This window comes from Telmatherina bonti (assembly GCF_933228915.1).
Source record: "Telmatherina bonti genome assembly, chromosome: 9".
Taxonomy (NCBI): domain Eukaryota; kingdom Metazoa; phylum Chordata; class Actinopteri; order Atheriniformes; family Telmatherinidae; genus Telmatherina; species Telmatherina bonti.
The window spans coordinates 13447816-13462484 of NC_136627.1; the positions used below are offsets into that span (position 1 = coordinate 13447816).

Sequence of the window (14669 nt, forward strand, 5' to 3'; positions counted from 1 at the left end):
ACATCATTTTCTTCTCAAAGCAGCGCTGATGTGACATGAACCAGATTAAAACAGTAAAAGTGAAGACAGCAAAGACAATATCCATCAGCAGGATCAGGTTTAGGTCAGTGGGAAGGTGACTTCCTGTTCGGATTTGTTTTTTTTTCTTTTCGTCTCTGAAAATGGAAATAAAACCTTTGTTTCTTTATATCAGGAATAGTCGAACTCATGTTTTAAGTTCTAAACATGTTATTACTAAGACTCTTGTTTATAAGATAGCAATTTTGTTGTTAATTTGCTCTAAAAAGTGCAAAAGCATAATCAAAACGTTTGTATTCAGTGACGTATAGTATTCCATTTTTTTTTTGCACCCAGCTGCTCTCTCTTGTAGCTGCTAAGGCCATTTTAACCAGCATCATTTCATTCTTGCAAGTTCATGCTCCAAGGTTGGTTGCTGCAAACATACATTTCAACATTCACCTTTTCATTTTTTTTGTTTACCATGACTGTCAATCAAAAACACTGAGAAGAAATTGTTCAAAATAAAGCAGACTTCACTTGTTATCCTACATCAAAGGACACATGCATTAATGGGGGGATACAAGATTGTTTCTGTCTGACCGTGCTCAGATTTCAATGCCTGCTTTGAGATAAAAACAAACAAACAATAACAACAAAAAAAAAAAAAAACAATCATCACAATGATCCAGCCCTGAATAAAATATGGGATTTCCAGTTTATACAGGACGGTTCACTCTAGATTTGTGAAATCAACCGATCATTGCCAAGAAAAAAGATCCATTCGATAAAGGGAATCTGTAGCGCTCTTCTTCACAATGCAGCACCCTGTCCATGAAAGAGTTGGCATGAATACACTGCACTGTAAAATCCCAGTTTGTCTTCAGATAAAAAGGTAGAAACACAGAGAAAGACACAACCGTAATGGGCAACAGGCTGCTTCAGCCCATGTTCTGTCTGTTTTTTTATTATTGGATCTGAAACGTCACGAGAAAAAAAAAATTGAGTCATTTAGTCTCATTTTCAAAGCTAATGGTTCATCAAATTGGATTTCAAACAAGCGAGCCTGCTCTGCTCTGGGCCGGCACCATGACCGGCACGGCCCCCATCCGCTCCAGTGTGGCCTGGCTCACGGCGTAGGAGTGTGTGTGCTGCCCGTGTGTGGACGTGACCACCGGTTTGAGGCTCACAGAGCCGTTGCTGCGCACCATGGCGGGAGGGGATGGGGCAGAGTTTGTGGTGACCACCAGAGTTTTGGGTGGCGGGAGCGTGTGGCTGCCATTGGCAAATGATGTTGTTGCTGTTGTGGGGGGTGCATGTCGGGGCAGAGGTGTAGAACCTGGTGCTGTGACAGCTGTTCCATGGCTGTGTGTAGCGTTCAGGGATTGTCCGTGTCCATGTGTTCCGTGTGCTCCGTGTGCTCCGTGTGCTCCATGTGTTCCATGTGTTCCATGCGTTCCATGCGTTCCATGCGTTCCAAGTGCAGCAGCACCAGCAGCAGCAGAGAAGGTCTGCCTTGTGTCCCCATTGTAGCGCGTGTAGGAGTTGGTGTCGTAGTTGGTTTTCGGGTTGTGCCAGTAGCGACTGTTGTATGTGTTGGTAGACGTAAGAGTGTCGTTTTCTGAGGATGAGGCGTCCGCATGGAAAGCCTTCACCGATGATGAGCGCTTGGGAGGTAAGTCATCCTCTCTGGAAAGGAAACATTACAAAGAGGTCACTTCAGTTGGACAATAATCTCTAACTTTACACATCAATCCTTAAACAGTAACATGTCAGAAAAATCTGTCACCTTTTTTCTTCCATATAGAGTATTGGTATTTTCATTTTTGATTAAAAAGATTTGTTCACATTAATCTTATCCATAAAAGAGAGTCAAATGTAACATTAAGCTACAGAAGGCAAGTAATAAAGGAAGACATTTTGAACCTCTTCTGGTAGCAACCAAGTGCGCCCAGTTCTTATATACATCTATGATTTCCCCTTGTGGAAAACTGCACTGCTACATGAAGATATGTCTTCACTGATAGGAGACAACATTACAAAGATGTCAATAATATGCAAAGTTATAGAATAATAAAAGCTTATTTGTTTGAGTTTTTTAAACATTTAACTCAAATCACCATGGAAGAGCTGCTCTGTAAAGTCAGACTCAGCTGAGTATGTTAATAAAGTTTGTTTATTCAGGTGCTGTTGACAGATCTTTCTGGAGTGTGTAAATATGTAAAAATCCATCCACAGATTTCAAGAGAATTTGGAAAATTTGGAAAAAGACAACAACTACGGCCACTTGAGCAACAGAAATCTCATTTTCTTATGAAATAAACACCAATTCCACTTGCGAATATTCAACTTTTAGTATCAAAAGTTTACAAACAACAATAAGTGTGAATAAGAAGTAAAGGTGAATGTAACATGTTTCTTTATTGCTGCTTTAATTTAAATGTGTATCAGCTCCTAGATTTGTATAAATACATATATTTCATAATAAAATACAATCAATCAGTAAAAGATCAGACCAAAAAAATTGAAAATATTTAACTAATTATACCTTACTAATTCTTCCAGTTTAGAAAACAAGCCTGTTCTCAGCAATTGCAGACATATTTTGATAAACTTCAGCTCTATATTTAGCATATTTGCTTTGTTCATGAGGAAACAAATTAATTTAAACTCCTGAAACATTTCAGATAAGATATATTCAGTGTGGCTTCCTGTTAACAGAAAGCAGTGCAGCAGAGACTATGAATACAGAGCCGTAGCCGAACCAAATTAAAAAAAAAAAAAGAGGAAAAAAAGGAGACAGATGTGATCTTAGTCAGCCAAAGCTTCAGATATCTGAAATGTGATTTGTCTTCCAAATGATTCCTGGAATCATTACAGGGTGAAATTGCAGCCTGTGTAAACAACTGACAGAGGTTTACAGACTGTTTGAAAAGACAAATTAGCCCGTGATGATGAAATAAGTCGGTGCCAGGAGATTCAATTAAGCTGAGTCCTCCAAACTCTAAATCCAATTTGTTGGCAGAGGTTTTCTGAGTGAAAGCTTTGTGATGGCAGTGCTAATGCACTTTATATTCTCCTAAAAGCAACCACAAAGAATTAAAGGAATGATATATATATATATATATATAATATATATATATATATATATATATATATATATATATATATATATATATATATATATAAAATGTATAATTAATCAAAAACCAACCTGATTTCATTTGGGATCTCCTCCTCATCATATTTGTTCTTGTTCTTCCAGTAGAAGAGCATGACGACCACTAGCAATGAGCAGATGATGACAGCCAGGATTCCTGTGGCGATGGTTCCTGCTATCAGACCTACACTCTGGGGCTGGGCTGCAGGACGGACAAACAGAAAGCAGACCGTTTGTTGTGATGTACATATGATTCAAAGTGGGTCTAAGGTCAGGAGTGTCCAGCTCCGGTCCTCAAGGGTCACAATCCTACAGGTTTTCCATGTATCTCTGTTCCAACACAACTGACTCAAATAAATCAGTCCTTGAGCAGAACTTCATTGGCTGTTGGATCCATTTCATGAGAGTCATGTGGGTTGGAGCAGGGATACACTGAAAACCTGCAGAAAAGCATCTCTTGAGGAACGTCTTTGAACACCCCTGGTCAAAGTTGTCCAGGATTACCTGAAACCAAAGACAGAGCAAGAACTTGGGGAATTTTATGTGCAGTTCGTGCAAATGAGATTTTTCACACAAATAATTTTAAATGTCCTAAAGCCATGTAGAGGTACGAAGATCCAAATTCACAAAACTGAAGACAAATTCCTGCTCATTATGATAGTTTGCAAGCTCCTGCAGGTTAGACACAAGAAGTGTTTTCCAAAAACTGTTAAAGCCTGACTTCAAAACTTTATAAATGCTTCAGAAATATAGAAACAGGAACCCAAAAGGATAAACTGCGTATATGCGTCATGCCAATGCGGCGCATGCCTGTGATTGGCAGACAGACACAGCACTCATCTTCTTGATACTGAGTGGTGGCTTGTCACATACTCTCAGATGCCAAAACAAAATCCATGTCACGGCCTTCTCTGTCAAGCTATCCAAACTGTCTGACCCAGTATGACCTAAACCAGCGCTCTGTCTTTTTCTCTGTTCGGGTCAGATGTGAGGGGTGCTGCTGTCTGCAAGCTGTTCAGGTCTTGTTGTTTGTTTGGTAGCATTGATTTTCTGCTTGTGTCTGTTTCTGATAAATGCCACTCAAAGAGACAGCTAACGTTTCTACCATCTGTCAGTGTAAAAGTGCCAGAAAAAGGCAGCGTTCCCATCTACATCTGTCTTCCTCGAAAATAAAAAAGGTAAAAATAAAACTAAAAAAAAAACTACTTGAAAACGGTTTCTACTGGATGAAGCAGCATTTTTTTCTTTGAGTTTACTTACGTGCTACAACCTGCACGTTGAGTATGCATGTGCTCTTGCCAATGGCATTGCTGGAGGTGCACTGGTACAGTCCTGAGGTGCTGGTGCTGATATTTCTCAGGGTAACAGTGCCCTGCATCTGGTCTAGAGGACACACACATAGAGCCACAAAGTAATATAAATGGCAATGACACAAATAAATGCAGCGCTGAAGCTCCCAAAGCATTTATCCACTGCTAACAAAGTATAAAATCATATTTCAAATTGAGTTAATACAAAAAAAGACAGCTTTTATGTACCAGTAGAGGGCGCTACATACCTGCAGAAATAAGGTGTTAAAGAACTGCTTCTGAACAGTAAGACTGCAGATTCTGTATAACATGATAAATGAGTTGACTTGTGTGATTAGATTCACTGAGCTGCACACTAGTGGAATTAATCAAATGGGCTCAAGATTTCTTCATTTTTCAGCTGTTGGGGGAAGTCAGTCAAATGTACTTCTTTTCTTTTGGCAATGGCAAAGTAAATGTCATAAGAATCTCCAGAAACTTCTGACTGTCTTCAGAAAATTCTGGATCCTTTTTTAAAAATTTTTATTTTAAATCAAATGCAAACAGCAGACAAAAAAAGTTTTGATGTATTAGGACATTATATATTCATTCATTCATTCATTCAAACCCCGGATAGCTTGCCAGTCCATCGTAGGGACATTTGTATATAACTGCACATATATATATATATGTATGTATATATATATATATATATATATATATATATATATATATATATATATATATATATATATATATATATATATATATATATATATGTATGTATGTATATATATATATATATATATATATATATATATATATATATATATATATATGTATATATATATATATATATATATATATATATATATATATATATATATATATATATATATATATATATATATATATATATATATATATATATATATATTCCTTGATTTTAGATTTTATAATTGAGTAAATACAATGTCAGATTACCTTGATGTCATATTACTTTACTTATATCTAAAGCTGAGACTTATATCTAAGCTGAAATGCAGTAGCAGTGTGAGAAAAACCTAAAAAAACATGTTTGCTTCTTCCATAAGAATTAAAATGATAAGTAGCAGCCAGATGTTGCCAATCAAATGCAATGATAAGTAGCTGATCAGTTAGTGAAGTAGACTCTTGTAAAGATAATGCCATGGAGGAAACTCATCAGCAATGGTCTTAGAGAAGGAAACGTTGCTGGGAAGGGTTTTGAGTTTATTTGCAAAAAAATAAAAAATAAAAATAAAAACAAAAAGACTTTTTTAGAGAGCTGGATTATTCCCAAGAAACCCCAGCAAGCTCTCCCAAAGATCGGACCACACACTGATCAGAGAAACTACAAGAGCTGTGTCTCACACTCTACAGACGCCTCAGTTTGCATGTTAAATTTTAGAATTCATAACAATACAGTTTAAAAGGCTGAACAAGTACGCTTGTTCAGATGGTTACCAGACAAAGGATTTTCTCTACAAATAGCAACTGCTCTGGACTATGAAGTTGATGCATCTTGTGTATATATATATATATATATATATATATATATATATATATATATATATATATATATATATATATATATATATATATATACAGTGGATACAGTGGATATTGTAACTCATTTGCTTTCTGTCAGATCATTTAAACTGCGTCGTACAAAAAAAAAAATATCCAAACCTGCAGCAGAGCAAGAAAAAAGATTTTGCAATGACCCAGTGATGGGTCAGACCTCAAGGCAGCTGCAAGGCAGTTGTGGATCCTAAGGATGGCTGTGTATAAGCAATCCGACAAGTTTGCAAAGTAAATTGAGACAACAGCCATCCAGAACAAGGCTGGAAAATATCATTAAAACAACCAGTCAAATCAGGTTGAAACTGCTGAAGCTATTGAATGTTTAGGTATACTTAGGTTTTCACACACTGCTTAGTTTCCTCCTAGTAAATGATAACATGTTGTAATCATGCACAACTGTTCACATAAGATTGAATTAATCCACTGTTATCAAGATCATGTCATTTCATTTTTCCCATACAAATCTGTAAACCTATTGAAATAAAATAGGGTGTATATATTTGTAATGTTTACTCTGATATCAGAACTAAGAAAATCAGGAAACACATTGTTATTAAAAAAAAAAACAAAAAAAAAAAAACAGGAAATAAAAATGCTGTAAACACCATTTAACATATTGAAGTTATTTAAACTGTAATTAACTTGAGTCATGACTCCTAATTGTCTACATAACTCCTATGCAAATAATATGTCTCCATTTTCTGTATTTTCTGCTTGATGATTAAATTATAAAGACACATCAGGTTTGGAGCAATGCAGTTGGCCTCTTTGAAGCTCTTTTACTTCTATCGTTTCAAAGGGTTGGTTGCCAAACATGCAAATTAGATTCTAACTAATGCTAATAACCGACATGTATTCATCAAACCACGATCTACCTTTGTATCTGAATTTGCAATTATAATCCACTTACTGTAATACAGACTTCTAGTTCTTTCTCTCACAGAGTTTAGATCTACTTGTGCGTACGGCTGCTGCGGAGACAAGAAAGCTTTACTGTCATGAAAGTCTGCTGTTTGAAGTTGATGTGAGCCCAGCACAGGACCAGTAGTGTACAGACCGGTGATGGTGATTGTTTCAGTGTGCAGTGGCCACTGCTGGAAAGGAAAGGAAAGTTCACCAGAACATCCCCTTTCTGATGCTGAAAACCAAATGCAGCTTTGTTTGCAATCTTTAGGAACGATGAAGAAGATACGCACCGTGACCATAATGACTACATTACTGTAGGTCAGACAGTGGTGAGTCTGACGTTTGGTATTCAGCATGAGGAAAGAGGCGAAACTTCACAAAAGCGTCGTCCACACAAACTCATTTAATCCATCACTCCATCCATCCATCACCCCTCAGCAGGATCAGTGGAGGGGAACCGTTGTAGGGCCATAGTTCGGGTCTGGCAGCATGGTAGATGGCAGTGATGGAGGAACTGGGGTCTGACCTCCACCATGTGTGTGAGATTTACCAGCGAAGGTGGGGCAAAAGGGAACTCCGATGGCCAGCTTGTTTGTAATACCTTGCATGGCGTTGTGCGGCAGCTTGGGCAGCGCGTCGAGCTTCTCCCAGGAGTAGGATGGCGTGGGAATACCTTCTTCCGAGCTGCAGAACAGCATGATGTCGCTGCCTACATCCAGCGTGCCCTGGATTCGACATGCTGGCACCGAGGGGGGTACTAGCAGATGGGAAGAGTGGGCGGTGTCACATTAACCAGTTCACAGACCAAAAGGAATGTGTGGCTCATTACAGAGAAAATTGCAATTTTGATTTAAAAAAAATTGATAAATACATAAAAGAATCTGGTATTCTGAATATGTTTTGTAACATCTGGCACAGTGGTCACATATAAGACAAATGAGCATGTATGTGTGATGCACGGTCTGTTACCCAACACCGTGAGCCCGATGACGCCGATGTTGCGCCCCCCTCTGTCTGGGAGGTTGTTTACCAGGCACTGGTACGTCCCAGTGTCGGACAGCTGGGTGTTGTTGATGAAGATGGAGGCACTTGTGCTTGGCATGGTGGCCACAAAGCCCACACGACCATTAAGGTGGTTGGCGAGGCTGAACACCTGGCCGCCCTGGTAAATTATCACCTGGGTTGGGAGGTTACAGGAAGGGAATGAAAGGAAAAGGAAAAAAAAAAAAGAATTAAACCAGCGATCTGAAAGAAAATCAAAAGTATTCATCAGTTTTTGTCTCATAAAAGTGCTACGTACATGAATGTACGACTACAGTTCAGACATGTAAAAGACCATGTCAAAGCCGTTCCAAGCCGAAGAATTTAATCCCAACTGGTTTCTTGTTGTCTTTTTTTTGTTTTTTACTTTGGTGGTCTGTTACAGGTCTGTTTCACTAGAGGGAGACTTATTTCTACCATGAGACTACATAAATAGAGCAGATGCAGTGAACTCGTGGAGTGAACTGACTTTTATTTCCCAAGGAAGAAACAAACAAACAAACAGACAAACTGAAAAAAAAAAAAAAAAAACCTTTTATTTGTGAGTGGTCCTTTTCTAGCTTTGTGGGTTGATTTCAGGGGACAGGGCACCCACTAAAAGTATGCTTTCACGGTATTGCGAAGCTCTTCTGATAAAAGCATCTACTAAATGGAATGCATAATTGAAAACATTTCAACTTGGAAGCACATAAACTCCAAAAATCAGATGAAGTCAAGAGCGGGAGCTCAGGCAGTCGTTTGAAAGCGGAGCAAATCCGGCGAGAAATTACAGCAAAAACTAATTTTTTTGTCAGTCCACCTGCGACCTTTTGTCAAAAACCACACTTGAGCAGATAAAACAACGCCTTTAGGTTGAGGTGATCTTGTGTCGGGTCCAAATTAAAGAGCGACGAAGGATCAGCTTGTTTTAAAGCTCCCCTTGGGCTTCAAACTGGGGTAGAACAGCTCGTTTGTGAGGACGAGCCACATGCAAAACAGCTCTCGCCCCTCAGCTGGGCCCACACGAAAGATGAAGGACCCACGCAAACACAAGGCATGTGCACACGACTGTGGCTCTCGTGCACGGCGAGGTGCATATATGCACACACACACAACACAGACGGGAATCAGAGGGACCATTCACTTTGCTGAAAAGAGTCCTCATTGAGCTGTTCAAAGACGCAACCAGGGAAACAAGCAGCACCAGTGTGTTCTAGTGTGCTCTTATATGTGTGTCTGTCTGTATTAGCATTGGAGTTGTAGTTCTGATGAAAGGGCAGGGGTGTGTGTGTGTGTGTGTGTGTGTGTGTGTGTGTGTGTGTGTGTGTGTGTGTGTGTGTGTGTGTGTGACTGGGCCCTCTACTGCTGCCTAACGATTGTAAATTGCGTGGCTGCAATTTCCTGAGTGCAGTGCGCTCGCTTTGTCCTCTTATGTGCAGATGAATAGGCAGCTCCTCAGCTGTGATGAGAGCCTGCGACTGCATCCCCTCTCTGTGTGTGTGTGTGTGTGTGTGTGTGTGTTCCAGTGTAAATCCATTTACTAACAAGGAGAATATCAATTTTTGACTTGTGTGTTATCAATCTGCCACAATACCGTTACTCTGTCACTTTTTTTTTTTTTTTTTGCTTACTGCTGTTAAGGTTTCTGTCAACCTGTCTTTGTTTCCCTCTCTAACATAAAGCACCTGTTGTGACCCGGCTAAACACTCCTGATGACCTGACAGCATAATCTGCATGTACACATTCAATCAATTTTGCATCACTGTTTGTGTCGCTCCTTGCTGATCCAGCCATATCTAAATGTACAGTATGTATACACCTCCTCAACCATTCATGTGACCCGATTGGCTTTGTGGCTGCGCGCAGACAGAAAAGAGGCCATGGCTACTACTCAGATGGCAGCGGCCCTAAGAACTCTAGCTGGACTAGCTGGATGTCCCACTGCTGGCCCAGCTGTAAACCTCTGTTTCATCCTTTCTCTCCTAAAATCCTACACACAGATACAGAACAAGCATCTGCACAGACTGCCCTACTTCCCGAGTTTTCCATCACTCTACAATACACAATTGGATGCCGATGCGAAAATATTCCGATATTTTGTCACCGTACCAATTGCATGATCACAGGCTTCCTCTAGCTGACCCCCATAAAGACCCCTTTGGCAGCAGGAATGGGGGATGCTGCCATTGCTTCAGTAAAGCTGGGATAAATCTCTAAAACCCCCCACAGCGCTTTTCAATTTACAGACTGGAAGAGACCACTGTTATCTCTTTCAATCCTTTGAGACATGTCCTGAACAATATGGACACATATTCATCATCAGTGACTGGCGATACCTGATCCCTTTTTTTTTATTATTGCTTTGATGTATTCTCTGAGGTAAATTGCTGAAAACACAAGGATTTACTTTAGTTTAAGTTTGGTTGAAAACTTTTACTTGTTGATCACGCTTTCGGTTAACTCAAAAATATATCATAGACAGTGCTTTAAGTGGAACAAAATAAGTGGCGGTACTCCCTTAATGCAAATATGGGACAAAAACATGGCTGATACTTATATGTAGATGTATAAATTGATCTGTACATTAATAGTTTTATAGCACAGAAATGATAAAAAAATTTAAAAAAAACACAGCAAGTTCTAAATACATCCACATTTGCCAATTTCAAAGTGCCATGGAGAAACTTTTATGAACTTCAAGCCTCATTGCATGGACATTAAAAATAACACTGAAAAGTAAATACGTAAACTTAAAGTTCATTAACCCTTTCATGCATGAATTAATAATAAAACAATGCAACATTTTTCACATTTTTGTTAAAAAAAAAAACAAAACAAAACACTGAAGTAGTTTATTTACAATACCCTCCTCATTCATGAATATGCAAGAAAAAAGCTTGTAAATAGGTGCCCACTACAGGCCCACTATGCATGAAAAGGTTAAAAACATAAAAAGTTCTACATTTAGACTTATTTAGGTTATTACCAGACTAATTTAACAGTGTATTACTATTACACTTTTCCTCTGTCAAATATGTTTTTCCCAGCATCAGGCCTGATCCATGCCACTTAGCAATGTTTTCTTATCGTTAATCTAGAAATAATCTTCAAAAACTCCAAATACTGACCAGCCATACACGTAGTTTGCAGGATCTGACCTTCATTGTCTGGTGCAGTAAATGACTGTTAAGTAGTACTACTGTAGTAAATGACTGTTAAGTAGTACTACTGTAGTAAATGACTGTTAAGTAGTACTACTGTCATCACTCAACTCTGCTCCAGTTTGTAACATTACAGCCGCTACAGTTTTTTCTTTCTCCACCTTTCCTCTCATTCAAAGCACGTCCACTAAAATGTAAACACAGAAGTGCGTGAACAACGTGACGTGGGGCGTGACTTTGTGGGTTACAGCAAGCGTTGTGCGTCTAAACCGGTCTTAACAATACATTTATTTTAAGGTGACTTTTTTTTTTTTTACATTTTTTAAATAAAAAGTCAACAAATATAAGTTGTAATATGTGGTGAAGTTATAGGAGGGTATACTGATTGCTGAAGAAAGCCGGTAAAAGTCCCAGTATGCACTATACGTTGTAAAAAGAAGTCCGGGTGTGCACCATATGCTGTAAAAAGTAGTACCGGTACGCACTACGCTGTAAAAAAAAAAGTCACGGTATGCAAAGGGATAAAATTAAAAAGTGCAGGTATTGTGTACAGCTGCGTACTGGCCCACTTAAAGCACTGATCCTAGATAATACAATATTCTTCTGACTGTGTTCGTAGTAACTGCAGACAACATCCAGTATTACATTCAAAATCCCCTTTTCATATTAATGGGAACACTCCCCTGAATTCTTTGAGCCAACATTACATCCCTCAACACACCCATTAAAAGTCTTGATTGTATCCGTATCGCTCAGAACAGAGCCTCATTAGCCTACTCGGCCTGGACTTCTTCTTTTCACTGCAGCCTTTCTGTTTTGAACTGAACTCTGCATGATCCAATGTTGCCAGTTTTTGTGATATAAACCAAAAAAACAAAATTACACCTGAGTCAAGCAACCATGTTTCTTAAAAATTTAAACCCAAGAAGTACTTTGGGTCAATTCTGAGAGGCAACTCTAGAGCCTCGAGCAGACAATGTAAGAGATGTTGCAACATAATGTAAAAACTCTGTTTGGACTTGGTGGTGCAATAAAGACGTACACATGCATGTATTATGCAACAACATCTGGCATGCTTCAAATAATTCTGCTACTGCAGTTACTATGAAGATATGCTTATTTTGGTGAAGGTGATAAGAAAATGTCCATTAACTGTTAGTGACATATTCTGTTTAAACTGTTATTAAATTAAATAACAAAATATCACAAATATAACATGCAGAAAACAAGCTGATTGAGTTTAAATAATTGGATTCCCTGAGGCTTATTTATTTGTGACAGTTCATGACCTCAGCTTCTTCAAAATTACTAAACAAATGAATAAAATACATGCTGGTACCCTGATGCAAATGGCCAAAGAGACCAGAAGGCAACTGATATCAATGAATCCATACATTAATGGTGAGCTCCAGGAATGCATGGATTAAATCATTACAAGTCAATGCATCAGCTGGGAAGGAAGGACATCCATATCCAAAACATAAGCACAAGCTGTTGAGGAGAGTAGTGTGTAGGAAAACATCTGAAACCTGCAGGGCAATGGACTTCCTGGAGCACTGGATTATAACAGCCATGACCTAAGAAGGATTTGTACCCTTTATTGTAAAGCGTCACCATGTGAGATTTCCCATGGCCTTGGCTGGGAACAACTGGCCGTTTGTGCAGCACTGTCACTGCAAGCCTTTGAGTTGCTGCTGGAGGCATTTCATAGAATTCCTGTATGAATGAAGAGGTGATGAAGTGGAACCGGTCGCTGTGATTGTTTTGAGCACGGAGGTGAAGGGGTCACCCTGTATACTCTGCTATCATTGCTGGCTAAGCTATATACAGTGATAAAATCATGTTTTCTTAATAAGTGTAAAGGGTACAGTGTGTCACTAAAGGGGCAAGCAATCTGGATAGTGATCAGTGCAGGGACATTATCTGAGCTCTGTAACTTGAGGTTGTCAAACTCTCTGTACGCAATGCACTCAATACCCCACCGTCAGGGATTTTAACAATGCATGACTGACCCTACAAAAAATATCTCAGCCTTTATCCAGGAAAATGAGCAAAGAATTCATCTGTGCTGATCAATAAAAAATATCAGCTTCTGGTACATGAGGGAGTGTGAATAAGTCAAGGACACATGGCATCTCATTATTCCTTAAATAGCCTCAAATAAACGATACGTCACTTTTGACCGAATGTGGTTCATTTTCTCTCCATCTGATCGACAAAATTAGTTTATCCTTATTTTGAGAGTGAGAGAATACGCCATTTACTTGGCCCCGCCCCCTGAGGGATTGTTGCGATCAATATGAACATCTAAAATTATGTTCTCGATTACAGATTAACATCATTTTACTGTGACCTCCATTTCACCAGACAGTCATTTCACGTAACAATCTTTACAATTAAAAATATAAAACCAGCTCCTTTGCTCAGAACTGATGGAAACTATTTTCCCTGAAAGAAAATAGTTTGGGAAATGACTGCAAATGGTTCACTAGTTCTGGTGTGATGACCCTTCTTTTACAACTTTTTCATAAACTACCTCAGATAAGAAGAGAATAAATTGAATTTAGGCATTTTAGGTTATCTATAATTGAAAATTTGCCAAGTTGGCCGAACCATACTTCTGATAAAGAGCTTTGTGGAGTATAATTTACACCAATATCAGACAAACAGTTGAAAGAGCTATGAAACATAAAACCCTTATGTGGATGTTTGTGTTTATCTGGATTATCTCACACCTAGCTCCCCAGGGGAAAGAGGGCATGACATATGATCACCGCAACAGCATGAAAGACAGATTAAAACCACATAAAACAACATGTGATGATCCACACACACACACCCAACCACACAGGTACACTCGGCTGAGCTCCAAGCCAACACGCTGTAATCCGAAGATCAACCTGTCAGTCAAACGCAGTAAACAAAGAGGAACAAATCGAGTCTAAAATTTACACAGGCAGAGATTCACAGTGGGATGTAATTTTGATGAATAATTTAGTTCCGTATATATGTACATGTATCACCAGTATACCACAAAGGTTACCTCTCAGCCCTTCAATACAAGACCAGTTACACAAAGTCCAATATAGTTTTCTTTTTTTCTTTTGATGCTACAATAATCACTGTGTTGCTGAAAATAAAGCCATGAGCAAACTGCTAAATGGGTTAACCCTTTATAGGGTCTCAAAGAAATACCTTGTAATTAGACTTTTTAACTTAAAATTGTTCCTCTGGTATGTACCATTCTGTTGTTACAAAATTTTTGTCAAAAAATTGTTTTATGCTTAAAATGAAAGAAAACAAAGTGATCAAAAATAGTTACTTGCCTGATAGAGGGTTAAACAAACAAAAGCACAGGACCCCCATGATTGGGTCAATAATCTAAAATCAGGATTATAGCATTTATCCCAGAATAAGGTAAAATAGCAGAGAACATCCCACAAACAAAACTGGATTTGCAAAACCACCGACATGACAAAAATAACTGTGAAACAATAAAAACAGGACAAAGTGAGTTGAAGGATGAAGGAT

General features: G+C 38.6%; 1 protein-coding gene across 2 annotated transcripts in view; it reads right to left on the bottom strand.

Annotated features, from left to right (window-relative positions):
• Window positions 1–329: 329 nt before the first annotated feature.
• Window positions 330–14669, bottom strand: part of igsf11 (immunoglobulin superfamily member 11) — a 122306-nt gene continuing 107966 nt past the window's right edge. For both annotated transcript variants that reach the window (XM_079246665.1, XM_079246664.1), the window contains 5 exons: window positions 7927–8134; window positions 7559–7714; window positions 4418–4540; window positions 3212–3359; window positions 330–1686 (listed from right to left, as the gene is read on the bottom strand). In XM_079246665.1, coding sequence (XP_079102791.1) covers window positions 1050–1686; window positions 3212–3359; window positions 4418–4540; window positions 7559–7714; window positions 7927–8134 — 1272 coding nt within the window. In that variant the 3' untranslated portion in view covers window positions 330–1049. The remainder of the gene's footprint in view (window positions 1687–3211; window positions 3360–4417; window positions 4541–7558; window positions 7715–7926; window positions 8135–14669) is intronic.